At 30.1% G+C, this 13,510-nt stretch overlaps 1 protein-coding gene across 1 annotated transcript; it reads right to left on the bottom strand.

The window, feature by feature from the left end:
• Positions 1–5,701: 5,701 nt before the first annotated feature.
• Positions 5,702–13,110, bottom strand: LOC129285620 (WAT1-related protein At1g25270-like). Its single transcript, XM_054921369.1, has 9 exons — positions 12,958–13,110; positions 12,294–12,445; positions 8,304–8,354; positions 7,749–7,811; positions 7,488–7,604; positions 7,134–7,377; positions 6,878–7,036; positions 6,644–6,795; positions 5,702–5,861 (listed from the first exon to the last, which is right to left on the bottom strand). Exons 1-9 carry the CDS (start codon positions 13,108–13,110, stop codon positions 5,702–5,704), a joined length of 1,251 nt encoding a protein of 416 aa, XP_054777344.1.
• Positions 13,111–13,510: the final 400 nt, after the last annotated feature.

The following is a 13,510-nucleotide window of genomic DNA, read 5'->3' as shown; positions in this document are numbered from 1 at the left end:
ACCAAGAACACCAACAACAAGAATTCCAGAAGAAGAAGATTAAGATCAAGGTGGAATGATCAATATATAGAATAGAGAGAAAAACTCCTCAACTTCTCATGTTGTCTCTTCAACTTCTGCTTCTGACATGTGTGTGTATTAGGGCTGCACAAAAGACTGGACGGCACTGGACTTCACCCTAACCCGAAGTCCGGTCTCTTTCATGAAAAAGACTGGGTTAGGCAACCCGTAGTCCAGTCTTGTCCAGTAATAACCCGAAGATTAACAGGACCGGACTTGGTCCATAGGACTGGGAGACTGGTCCTGTCAGTCCAGTACTCACTTAGCTTTTTTTCCCTCTTTTTATTCTATGAGAGGCAATAATCCATTCCAACATAATAAACTCAATTAAGATAGTAAAAATACTTATAATAATAATAAATCCATAATAATTTCTAACAATAAGAAAAAAAATATTTTTGTTATAGTCTAAATTATTTAAATTTATAAACTTTAATAAAAACAGTACTCAAAAAATTCAACAACACTATATTACAATAACAATTTAGAAACAAACTTAATAAATCTTTATGCAATCATCTCCTTAGCATCAATTACACTTTAAACATTTGTCAAAAATAAATTAATTATAATTATAATAAAAAAAATTAATAGGACTGGACTGGACCAAGTGGTCCGGATGCCTGGTCTCTTGTCCAGTCCAACCCGAAAAAATAGTCTGGTCTTTTTAGTCCTTTTGGTCCTGAAGGACCAGTGACTATACAGACCGAACAAGACTGAGACCATCTCGGGTTGGACTGGACCAGACAGGACTGGGAGACTTTTGCACAGCCCTAGTGTGTATATTTCTTAAGATTTTGGGAAAATGACAGTTAAGTACCAAAAGAAAAAATTAATGATACCTAGGTCCTTGATAAAATTTTCTTAAAAATAAGTTGCCAATATGGTTTAGGAGTTTCAATTAAAAATAAGATATTTAGTTCTAAATGTAACTTTCAGTTTATAAGTGGGATTTTTGTTTACAACTATTTAAATTATATTTACAACTCATTTTAAAAAAAAAAATTATCAAAGACCTAATTGTCATTAATTCTTTCTTTTGAAACTTTTGTATCATTCTTCCAAAGTTTTTTTTTTCTCAAACGAAAAATATTGTTATATGTACAATAATAGTGTAGAAATTATACATAATTGTTGAAGGAAAAAAAATGGTTAAGGTCCTTTGGGTTCATCGGGAAGGCATATATATGAAACCTTAGCTCTGATAAGGAGATATAATGGCTTTAAGTTTTTTGGGGGAGTATTTACCATTTGGAGTTAGTATAAGCTTCCTTTGTCTTTATACAATAATCCTTTTCTTTCATTCTATTTCTTTAATGTTGTTATTTTTATTTATTTTCAAAACGTATTGTATTGCAAGTTGACATGAATCAATGATAAGTTTCTAGGATAGTGGATTAATTGATAATAAAAAAAGAGGTTGATTGCAATGTTAGTTGCCTAGCTATAAAGGAAATCATATGAAAATGGTCTAATATTATTAAATTATAGAAGATATTTAATGGAATATTATTAATAGTTATATACAACAAGAGTTTTTTATCCTGAAGCAAAATGAAAAAGGAACTGATTAAAAGATTAACTATTGCCGGTCTCGTTCTCTGCAATATAATAATTAAAACATGAACGTATGAAATATTCAAATTATTTTAATTTTTTTTTAAATCAGGCAATTAAAAAAATTCCTTATCTAATTGAAGCCATGTTTCTTTGGTTATTAATTTATTGACATAGTTTTTTTTTGTGAACATTTTATTGACATAGTTAAAGAACTTTTCATCTTACCAAATTTTTTTTTTCAATATTCACTGGCAAAGCAGAGATTAATATCAATATACTCCCTGCCTTAACTACAAAATATAAGGTATTTTTTATGAGATAAGATATTAAAAAATGTAAGTCGATTTTAAGGTGTAATTAATGAATTTTTTCCCAAAAATATCCTTAATTAAGATTGTAATTGATAAGGTTATCTAATTAAGATATCCTATTAAATAAGGGCAAATATAAAAAGAGTGTGTAATTTTAAAAATAATTAACTAATTCATTGAATTTATATATGTACACCCTTTGATCCAATTTTAAATTATTTTCAGTATATTTTATTGAAACTAAAAACAACCTTAAATCTCATTAACTTTATCTTAAAATTTAAGACTCCCTCCATCCTTATATATAAGATGTTTGTAACCAGATCACACACACCAATAAAAATTGGTTATCTAATTAAAACTACAGTAATATTCCAAATTTGTCCATAATTATTGTAAATAAAAAATGAATCTTTTCTTCCAAAATAAATTATTGAGAGTATTTTTTTCATTTAATAAGAATATAATGGTCTATTTATTAAAAAATATACTAACAACCTCTTATATTTAAGGACAAAAAAGATTCTGGAAGACAATTTATATATAGGGACAGAGGGAGTAAGTTTCATCTCTACTTTTAATAAAGACAAAAACAATAATTTTTAATAATTTTTCCTAGCAGTTAATGAGAGTAAAAATGTAAAGATGAATATATAAAATAATTAATTGTCCTGTAAATAGGACCAAAATTAATCTCCTCCTCTATCCTATAAATAAAACTAGAGAAATATAATTTAATTAAAAGTGTCATATAATATTGAATGGATAAAGTTTAAATAAGATTTTCTTCCTTTTTTTTGTGTGATTTACATGCCAAAGATGAATATGACATTTTTTTTATGCTTAGGTTTTGACAAGAATATTCCTGTCATAATAATGGAGAATATGACATTTCCTATTGAAATACATGAACTGCAATAAAAAAATGTTAAAGGGAAAAAATGTTTTAATTTTTTTTTTCAAAAATGTATGTAATTCTTAACTTTTTGTTGGAATAATTTTACTCTTAAAACTTTTAAAAAAAGTAAGCAATTTTAATTCACCATTAGTGCACTGTGATTATATAAAACAAATCTCCTCTCTTCTCCACATGCTACCTCTTTTTTCCTCTAATTCCACTGCCATTTCACTCTAGAACTCCTTTACTTCTTCTTCCTCTTCCTCTCATGAGCTTAGGCACCCCTCCTCTTCCTCCTCGCTTCCGATCTGCCCTCCATATGTAATAATCAATTCTCATTTGGTATGCTTTCTTCTTTTGCTAAGCATCAATACATCAGAGAAAATTTAAGGGTTCTTGATTTGTGAACAAGGAAGGCACATAAGTCGGCTTGAATAACATGAGCTGCAGTGTCCTAAAGGGAATAATATGAAGACGGACGATGGCCAAGCAAAGGAGAAGAAATCCATTTGAGAGAAGATTAAAGCGCTTCAAGTCGGCAGAGAAGGGATGCAATAGCGGAATGGGCTTGTTTATTGGTGGACAATAGCCATGCAAAGAAGATGAATATGCCAGATCTTGATATTTGTTCTTTCTTCATTTGTTTTTTTTTTTTTAAATTTTTGTTCTCTCTTCATTTGTTGGTTTACTTATCAAGAGATTTCCTAGCTTAATTTTTTGATTTCTTCAATCTCTTCTCTGTGGATGTGGCTATAGCTTATCTAGGTTTTGGGTGTTTGTTTGGATTCTGGATTTCATTTTTTTTTTCCCTGCTCGCCAACAACCATATTGATTCCACTGCTATTCTATTACGGTTCTTCATAGTGAACTTGAAAACTTTGGTAAGGGTGTATTTGAAAAAGATGATGGGGACGACAAGGGGGTTTTTGGATGAAAGCAATATGAGTTCCATGAAATCCAAGAGGGGTAGACAGATCAATTTTATTGGGATTTTGATGAGTAGGAAGCTAAATCACTTGAAGATGAGGATGATAAGTTGAATATGGATGGATTTGCTCTAGTGGGGGTTGGCTATGGTAACCTTTGATGAACAATTCCGGCAAGCAAATCCTGATTTGGAGTGTCTGGAGTTGGAAGGGATCAAAAATCGTAGGTAGGTATAAATGTGGAGTATGAGTCACATGCCACGTGTTAATTTATTGGTCAAACTAGGTAATTTAATGGTTAACATTTTTTTAGGTTAAATGTTGAACAAAATTGCTTACTCTTTTAAAGTTTTTAAGCAAAATTATTCCCACAAAAAATTTGAAATACTTAGTGTCTTTGGAGAAAAAGTTATGAAATATTTTTGCCCTTTAACCCTAAAAAATTATAATGTTAAAATATATAACATTAGGGAAATGAAACTTTTAGTCCTTCAAATTTGTCTTAATTATCAATTTGGTCTCCAAAGTTTATTTATCAATTTGGTTCCAAAATCTTGCCTCAATTATGGAATATTTGGTCCTTATTATTTAAAAAAGGGTAACACTGTTAAAATTTACTAGCACTGTTTAGTTAAAATCTACTAACACAAATAATTGCATTTAGAACTTAAATGTCCTATTTGTTGTTGAAACTTTTGAATTTATAATTATTTGAATCAATATTTATAACTTATTTTTTAAAAAAATTTATCGGGGATCTAAGTGTCATTAATTATCTCTTTTGGGACTAAATTTTCATTCTCTCAAAAATACATTATAAATTTTGTATTTTTAAATTTTCAATTTAATTATATCATAAATTTTAATCATATTGTGATGCATTAACAACGGTAAATTGATTAATATGGTCATTCCCATGTGCATAAGGGTCAGACACAAATTTAACATAACAAATGATAAACAAAATATGCATGCACACATATATATTCCCTATGTATAAAATTAATATTAAGTTCACATTCAAAATGTAAGATATTAGTAGAAAATTAAAAGAAGAATCACATCCAGCCCCTTCTCAAGAGAATTAATCATAGATAAGGACTAACAATAAGTCCCATTCGAGAACAAACAAGTCATGATTCTATTTTAACAACAACCCATTTCCCATTGGTCTTTTCTGTGATTAATTTTTTTAGGAGGGGGTTGGATGTAATTTTTTCAAAATTAAATTGGTTGAAGCGCCTTTTTATCCTGTTAATACTCTCAAAAAAGCTACAAGCACCTTTAAAAATTGGTTTGGAGCAATAATAGTGAAATATGTAATCTTTTAAAATCGATAGAGTACTATCTCCCCCCCCCCTTCTAGCAGTCAGTGTTAACTGTTAATGTTGGTTTGGAGATTATTTTATGTGAGTATATTGGAGGAGGAGAACATACATCGGATGAGTTACTATTACGTGGGAATGGAGTCACGAGAGAAACTTGGTTCAAGTTTACATCAAATGCGCACACACTAAGAGAAGAGAACAGAGAGAAAGGAAGTCTGTTTTCGATCGGGAAATGCAGAGAGAGAAATCCTTGTTTCCACACTGATTTCACATGCCACCACACTCGATGGTTATTGAGATCGTGCATGCAACCCAAAAACTGTTCCCACTCATTTCCAAGATGACAATGGGAATGTTACACTTATGATCCTGGTTTTGTTACACTTATGGACCCAGACTTTCCTATATTCTGATAAAACCCTATGAGCTTACATTGGACCTGATCTATTAAAGGTGGATAATCCAACATTTTCTTTGACCCAATTTGATATTACCATCATTTAATATATACACCCACACACACACGTATGTATAATATTTGTAAAGGATATTACACAGGCCGAAAAACACTCCAGAAGGGCAAAAGAAGGAATAATATTATAAAGTTGGAAAGAGTGATCATCCCTTTGTAAGACTCCGCCTTGAGTTTGTTTCACAAATTTGAAAGGATTCAGATGGAAGAGAGGCTCTTGAATTCTCTGATGCTTTGTTTGCTTCCTTACTTTTACCCCATAACGCTATGTACAGTCCACTCACAATCAACATCATCCCTATCAGACTGCATGCACATCAGGCCGCAACAATTAGTATATACACATTAATTAACCTCTTGGAACTTACTTAATTAACAATAATCCTAATTATTAATTTATTTGATTAATTGAGAATGTCCTTTTTTAAAAAAAGGAAAAGAAAAGAAAAGCATCTTCGCTGGTCATGATCTTGTTCCACTGCCTTCAATATTGGACCACATTATATTGTTCAATTCCTAACTTTAATTAGAATAGTATTGTTTTGGTCAATTTATATATACATTTGTGATGGAAGATGAATTAATCAAAAACATATAATAAACATATTTCCAACAGGATATATATGATTTTTTTTTGGGAAAAATGAAAATTTTTATATACGTATGTGATTGAGATTACTATATTACAAGAAAAGCTTTAAGATGAACAATCTATATCTATGTAGAATATAAATATATAGAAAATTACGGAAAGTATTTATAACAATTTTTCAAAGAAAAATATCCAAAATTGGGATTTATTTATTTATTTTCTTTGGAAAATTGTTAAAAAAATGGAAACTGCACCATTTCATTACTATAAATTATCAAAATATTTGTCATTTAATTTTTATGGTCAAAAGAAAAAGGAAAAAATTATTAGAAGGTTTTGTAACATTACAAAGAGGATTAGAGATCCAAAGCTTATAGATTGAGATCTATGTATAGATAGATGATAGATCTCATTATAATCAGCACTTCTTTTGCTTCTTTTAATAATTCTCTAATACATGGAATAAGTGAAGAAAGATTTTCGATATGAGATTCACCTTCCAATATATAGAGTTTCATCAAGTAGTAAAGAGCCGGCAAGGACGGTCAGAGCGAGCATGAGAGGATTAAAAATGGCCACAAAAAAAGGTCCCTTCTTCATCACACACCATGCTACTATGGAAAAAGCCACCCCAGATGACATTATGCCCTAAAGGGGTAAAAAAACACAAAATCAATTAATTAAACCCACCAATCAACTTTATTTTTAGGTCTATCATATATATAATTACTGTGTAAACTGCAGTGAGAAGCCTAAGGTCCCAGCCAAGCTTCCATTGATTCCAGTCTCTCTCAATGCAAAACGCAAATATGACACCTTGAAATGAGCTCATGATGGACATTAAAGCTGTGCTGGAGCATTGCCATGGAAATTTCTGTGCCATCTTTGCCTGTTTAGTTTGGGTTTCCAACATCTCAACATGTTACAATGAAGAAGATGATCATTTATAATGCAGCCCCAATAGTTTGTGTTTCCAATGGAATGACCTGGATTATCAACCACAAGGAGTAACTGAGGCAGGCACCAAGAGCAATCATGCAGCCCCAAATGCTAGAAGTAGTGGAGGTGGCATGCGATACTGCCACGTGGCATGTCAAATTAATACGGGCTGTCCAGATTTGGATTCTCTTGCCCTTGCAGAAAGTAAGTATCATGGCTCCACTGATTCCTGTGAGGGTCCCTAATATCTTTGCCTTCCCTGCTGCTGTTGTTAAGTTCATCCTCTCCAGTCTGATAAATTAATATTGCTAATTAATTTATATCAACTTTGGTGATCCAATCATACAACACATACATATTTAGAGAGAGAATTAAAGATGCGGTTTAAGTAGTGGAATTACCTGAATAAGACAGCTATGATGTAGGTAGCTAAAGGAACGACGTTCATCACAGCAGTGGCATATGATACTGATACGAAGGAAAAGGAATGAAGAAAAAGATTTTGTAGCAAGGATCCCCTAAAATGAAATGACAATGTTTAATAATGTTTAGAAATTATAGAGACATGAATGAACCGATGTGTTATCAATTACTCAAATAATTATAATATGTATTCAAGCCAAAGCATTTGTTATAGTTAAGTGTAACAAAGATATATATACCCAAATAATCCACAAAGGAAAACTTGGAATAGAACTGTCCCATTAATTGCTTGGAGGCTTTCCCTGTGTAAAACAGCAGCATTAGAATTCAAAATAATAGAAGTATTCCACAAAAAGGATTCAGAAAATTCTCATCCATATATATATCCAAATCTATATGAGGCAGGGTTTAGAGCCTTATTAATGCCCAATCTCTCTAATTTCCCTTGCAATACTCTATTTATTTGGAATGTCAAGTGTAAGTTGACTAGATATAGAGAAAAGTCCTACTTGGAATAAAGTGGGATTGGATAAAAGGTATATAAGTGAAAAAACCCATAAATTTAATGTTTTAAAGTTGAGTTAAAATATAATGGTATACTCACTCCGTCTTCTTAGAACTGTTTGGTGTTCTCCCCCCTTCAAGATGCTCTCCGGACCCAACACCATTGTCCCAATTTTGCTTGTTTTTTCTTTTGTATCATTAGTTTCTATATATATACATATAAGGAGAGACATTCTAGTATTACAGTCAAGAAACGAGACAGTTGCGCAGGAAAGCGAGTGATTGATTACCTTTCAAAGAAGAGAGCAAGAGGAACAATGAAGGAAGTTGAAAAGAGAAATCTGTAGGCAACGACAACACTCATGCTTATTCCATGACTTTGCACAATTTTATACAATACATTCGTCCCAGTATATATAATCTGAACTAGCACCATTAATACTGCACTCTTCACACCATCCCTCACTTTAAATCTATCATGGCTTAAACTATCCATATATGTACACACACACACACACACTTGTATCAGATGAAGAAGAAGAAGAAGTAGGCAATGAATATATACTAGCTATATATATATATATATATATATCTATAGAAATCAGCGGAAGTACATAATTGTTTAAGAATAAAAAATATTGACTGGGGTCCTTTTGGTTTATCAGGAAGGCTTGAATTTTTAACATTACCACTGAAAAGAAGAAATGGTTATCAATTAACTTTTGCAGATAGTATAAGCTTGCTTTGTCTTCTCTAATCCTTTATATCTTTCATTTTCTCTCTCTCTTCTCTCCCTTAATATTATTTTTTTAGTTAAGCTACCAATTAAAAAATATTAGTTAAACTATAAAAATATCCACAAATTAATAGTTATATCTGACAAGATCTTTTAAAGGAGAAAATCAAGTTAAAAGGATCTGATTAATTGCATAATAATCCCCTTCATCGAAAAAAATTGAATAATAATAATCCGACCATTAAGGCGTTTACTATTATATAAGTGATCTTTTACAAGGATTTTATGTCTCTTTCATAAGTTATTTCAGGGAATGTTAAGAATAATTACTATGTTTATTTCAATGTTCGTGTGTGAATAACAAATACCGTCACTATTTTACTAATTATTCCACTAGAGGTTGTGCCAAAGAATTAGGAATCTCACGAAACTCATGGCATGGTCTTTATTCCATGCTCTTCATTTTGATAACCAGCCCATTTTATCGAGATATTTGAGCGTAGATTTCGACATTACTTAAGATCATATCTTTGTGCCAATGGTCTAATATTTGTAGCTGATGGAATTTCAACATGTTTATTTATTGTGGCCTTTATTGAGCCTGAAGGCCAGCCCCTTTTGTTTATATTGGGCTTGACGCTTCAATTATTTAGCCCAACTAGCCCTATGACTTATTTGAACGACGTTTTATATTTAGCCCAAACACTCAAACATGCTTCTTTAACTTAAATAAAGAAATTACTGGACCCCATTAATTTTCTTTTTTAATTAAGAATGTAAAATGTATCATAATAAAGGGATATTCTAAAAAAATTGGAATTCTTTAAATTAAAGACATAAACTATTTGTTTTGGTTTGTGTAACATAGATAAAGATGACTTAAAATTCTCTCTAATAAAATGATTAATAGATGACCTTATCAAATACTATAATTAATTTAAATGAGCATATGTATCCTTTGTGCTTCAAGAGTTTTAGATGAGCCAATCCAAGAAGAAAAGCTCACCTCATTAATTGAAAGTTGAAACCATGTTTCATTAGTTATTAATAATTTATTGATTGACAGTTTATTGGCAGAGCTGAAGAGCTTTTTCAATGTTCACAATCAATTTTGACATATCAACACAGCGCATTGTTTTGCTGCATTATATTTGACCCCAAAAGATTATTTACAGTGACATAAATGAATATGTGATGTGGGGTTAAATATATTAATATTGCAAGTTTAAATCAGATTTCCCCTTGTTTTTGCGTTTAATTTATATATCAGATATGAACATCAGATCATTTCTATAAGCTACGGTTTTGACAACAAAATTCTGTCCCAAGAGTACAATATGACATTGACCATTTGAAATATTAGATGAAACTCTGTAAGAATTAATATATATTGTTATATTAATATATTACGTTAAGATTATAAATTGCTAATTAATATTGACAATTACGGTTCATACATATGTCATATATTTATATGATTACATATTTTGATCGCATCAAATACCAAGAAAAACGGCTTCTTGTGCATAACATATCAGTTATTATGATTAAAATATGAGAAAGAAATGTTTAATTAGTCTCCCATAACAAGGCTGAGATCTAGAAGGTTCAACTTTGTATACTTCTTGAAATCCCGTTGACTAAAAACCGATTTAAATTGTCCTAAACAATTGATTTTAAAAAATTAAAGTCTTTTCTCCCCTAGTCAACGTTGAAAATTATTTAGTTTTAGCTAGTAGACTTGCCAAACAATTATTTTGTGGTGCCTTTAAAAATTGGAAGGAACATCAAACATTTTTTGTGAAGTATCCTGCATCTTGGATCTATCCCACATCAAGTTGAGTAGGGCTTCATGAGAATCCAGATTAATTCGAATTAAGTCAGGATAGAACCCTTTTGAGTATGTAGAAACTTTATTACCAACATTATTGTATTTTTATAGCTCGAATTCAAGACCTTTGATCAAGCTGATATATATACAATTCAGTTATCAGTTGAATCAAGTGTCCGATGATAATTGATAGTTTGTTTAGAATGAGGACTGAGGATTGACCTAAATACTCTCAAACAAGTTGAATTTCTTGCCAACTTTAATTTTCTCGAAATTAAATTGAATTGATTCAACAATACCCTCTTGTATGAGACAAGCTAGAAATCAAGGATGGGCAACAAAAGTAATCGTTCGAAGATAAAATAATGAAGAGATGTCAATGTAATAATATATCTTCGTTTCAACAGAAGTCAGAATACGTTTTGATAATATAATGGAGATTATGATTTATTTATTTGTGTGTAATAAAATTAATAATATAATGTTGGAAGAGTACTGAATATATTCACTGATCATCCTGGGTTAAGGCTTCAGATGGAAGAGAGCTCTTGAATGCTCCGATGCTTTGTTTGCTTCTTTGCTTTTACCCCATAACATTATGTACAGTCCACTCACAACAAAAAACATCCCTATTATATATACAATAATTAATTAGCTTCCTAACAACTAATTACTTTCTTACAATAGACGAGTATAATCCTACTTAATAATTAACTTGATTTATTGAGAATGTCTTTTTTAAAGTACCTTCAAATAAACAAAATTCAAAGAGAGCTAAAAAAACAAGAAGAGAAAGAAAGGTGACATCTATTAACTAGATTTAGATTAAGTTCACTCTAAGTTATGGAAGATTTTATTTCATTTTTTATGTATCTTAAACGTTGAATGCATCATTTATTAATACTTTTCTTTTTTCTTTTTGCCAAATTATCAATATTTTTCTTATTTCTCGCGCGACGCGCGCAAATATTAATGCAACATTTACATCTCTTCCTTAATTCGCTTAATTCACTCATATTTCACATAAGGAATGTAAATGTACGAAAAAAGTTGCATAAATTTATAAAAATATTATGAAATCGTACCATGTCTTTTACTGGAGTTGTCAGTTACTATTAAATAATTAGTCTGAAGTATATTGAGTCTTTTAATTTTAAATAATATTTTATTTTAATTCTTAAATTTTATATTATGTCTTTTCAATTTTCAATCGTTTAATTTTAATACTGTTAGTTTTATTACAAAAATGTTTTACATTAAAATTTTAAATATTGGTTAAATATTTTTAAATATTGATATATTAAATTAAATGTTTTTAAAGTAATAATAATTTATATAAAAATAATCATTCGAAATTATAATGTTAGAGTTAGGGAATTGAAAAGATACTTTGTAAAATTAAGAGATTAAATAATAAACTTGTATAAAGTTAGAGGGTCAAATGAATAATTTATCCTAATAATTATTATTATTAAGTTGTCAACTAAATAACTTCATTAACAAAGTATGTAGCATTAATTAATATCGACAAACTTTAATTATTAATAAATAACATGAGACTTCAGAGTAATTGCATGATTTCATGGTGGGACTTTTTGGTGTTTAGATTCCTTATATATGTGGGACAGCTAAGAGTAATTGTTCTACCAATAACATAACAGATTTTGATTAGTTTTTTTTTTTATCAAGATTTTAATTAGTTATTAAATTCACCTTCCAACGTAGAGAGTTTCATCAAATAGTAAAGAGCCAGCAAGGACGGTCAGAGCAAGCATGAGAGGATTAAAAATGGCCGCAAATAAAGGTCCCTTCTTCATCACACACCATGCTTCTAGGACAAAACCCACCCCAGATGTCATTATGCCCTACACAAATAGAACCAAATTAATTAATTAAACTCAATTATATGTCTAAACTTTTTTTATTGCTTACAAGTTTTTTTTATTGGAGGCAATTCTGTTTGAGGTACAATCAAGCACTAAATATAAAAATTTCTTTTAGCAAAAATTCAAAGTTTAATTTGTCACATTGTGAGGAATTAGCTCGTTCAATTAGATTCAACCCCATTAACATTATAGGTCAAATATGATTAAAGGAAAGTCATATACAAAAACCTTTCAAAAAATTATTTACAAATAGAAACCAACAACAAGTCTCCATTAAAAAAAAAAAACAAGTTGTTATCACTATTTTAACAATAAACAATTTGGCATTGGTTCTTATATGTGAATAATTCTCTTAGAAGGTCCTTATATGTGACTCTCCCTATAATTAAATCCACCAAATTGTAATTTCATGCACCATGCTATCATAATTAATTAGGTATAATTAACAAAAAGTCGCAAATTAAAGAAGCAGAAGCACATCAATTAATTACTGTGTAAGCTGCAGTGAGAAGCTTGAGGTCCCAACCAAGCTTCCATTGATTCCAATCTCTCTCAAAGCAAAATGCAAATATGATAGATTGAAATAGGCTCATGATGGATGCCAAACCTGTGCTTGAGTATTGCCATGGAAATCTATTAGCCATCTTTGCCTGTTTGTGTGATTCCAACATCTCACCATGTCACAGTAAGTGTAAGAAGATCATACATGTGTGTGCATATAAGGTTAAATGGCACATTGACCTTTAAACTATAGATTGAGGAACATTTGAACTTTTAACTCATTTTTTATATAATGTTCTTTTTTACTTTTTGAAATTTGTACAATCTAACCCTTAATATTAACAAAAGTTAACTTTGATAAGTAGTTGACTAAAAAATGATTAAAAAAAAAACTTAAAAAATTATAGGAAATGACTAAAGAATTACAGCAAAGAACTTTAAAAATTTCAGATAATGACCTAAAAATTTAAAGAAAAAGACTTTATTAATCATTTTTTGTCATTTTGAAGTTTTTTTTTGTTATATTTTAGTCAATTAACGAAT

The sequence above is a fragment of the Prosopis cineraria genome, unplaced genomic scaffold, assembly GCF_029017545.1.
Source record: "Prosopis cineraria cultivar Desert tree isolate PC_DT_omini unplaced genomic scaffold, ASM2901754v1 PC11, whole genome shotgun sequence".
NCBI lineage: Eukaryota > Viridiplantae > Streptophyta > Magnoliopsida > Fabales > Fabaceae > Prosopis > Prosopis cineraria.
Note: the sequence above shows the minus strand (reverse complement) of the source record. Positions and strands in the feature narration are given on the sequence as shown.

Coding starts and splice junctions, on each gene's coding strand:
- LOC129285620 (XM_054921369.1), bottom strand. CDS start 13,110: ATGGCTAATAGATTTCCATGGCAATACTCAAGCACAGGTTTGGCATCC. Junction 12,446..12,957: donor TTCTCACTGCAGCTTACACA/GTAATTAATTGA, acceptor CTATTTGTGTAG/GGCATAATGACATCTGGGGT. Junction 7,378..7,487: donor ATCATAGCTGTCTTATTCAG/GTAATTCCACTA, acceptor TTAATTTATCAG/ACTGGAGAGGATGAACTTAA.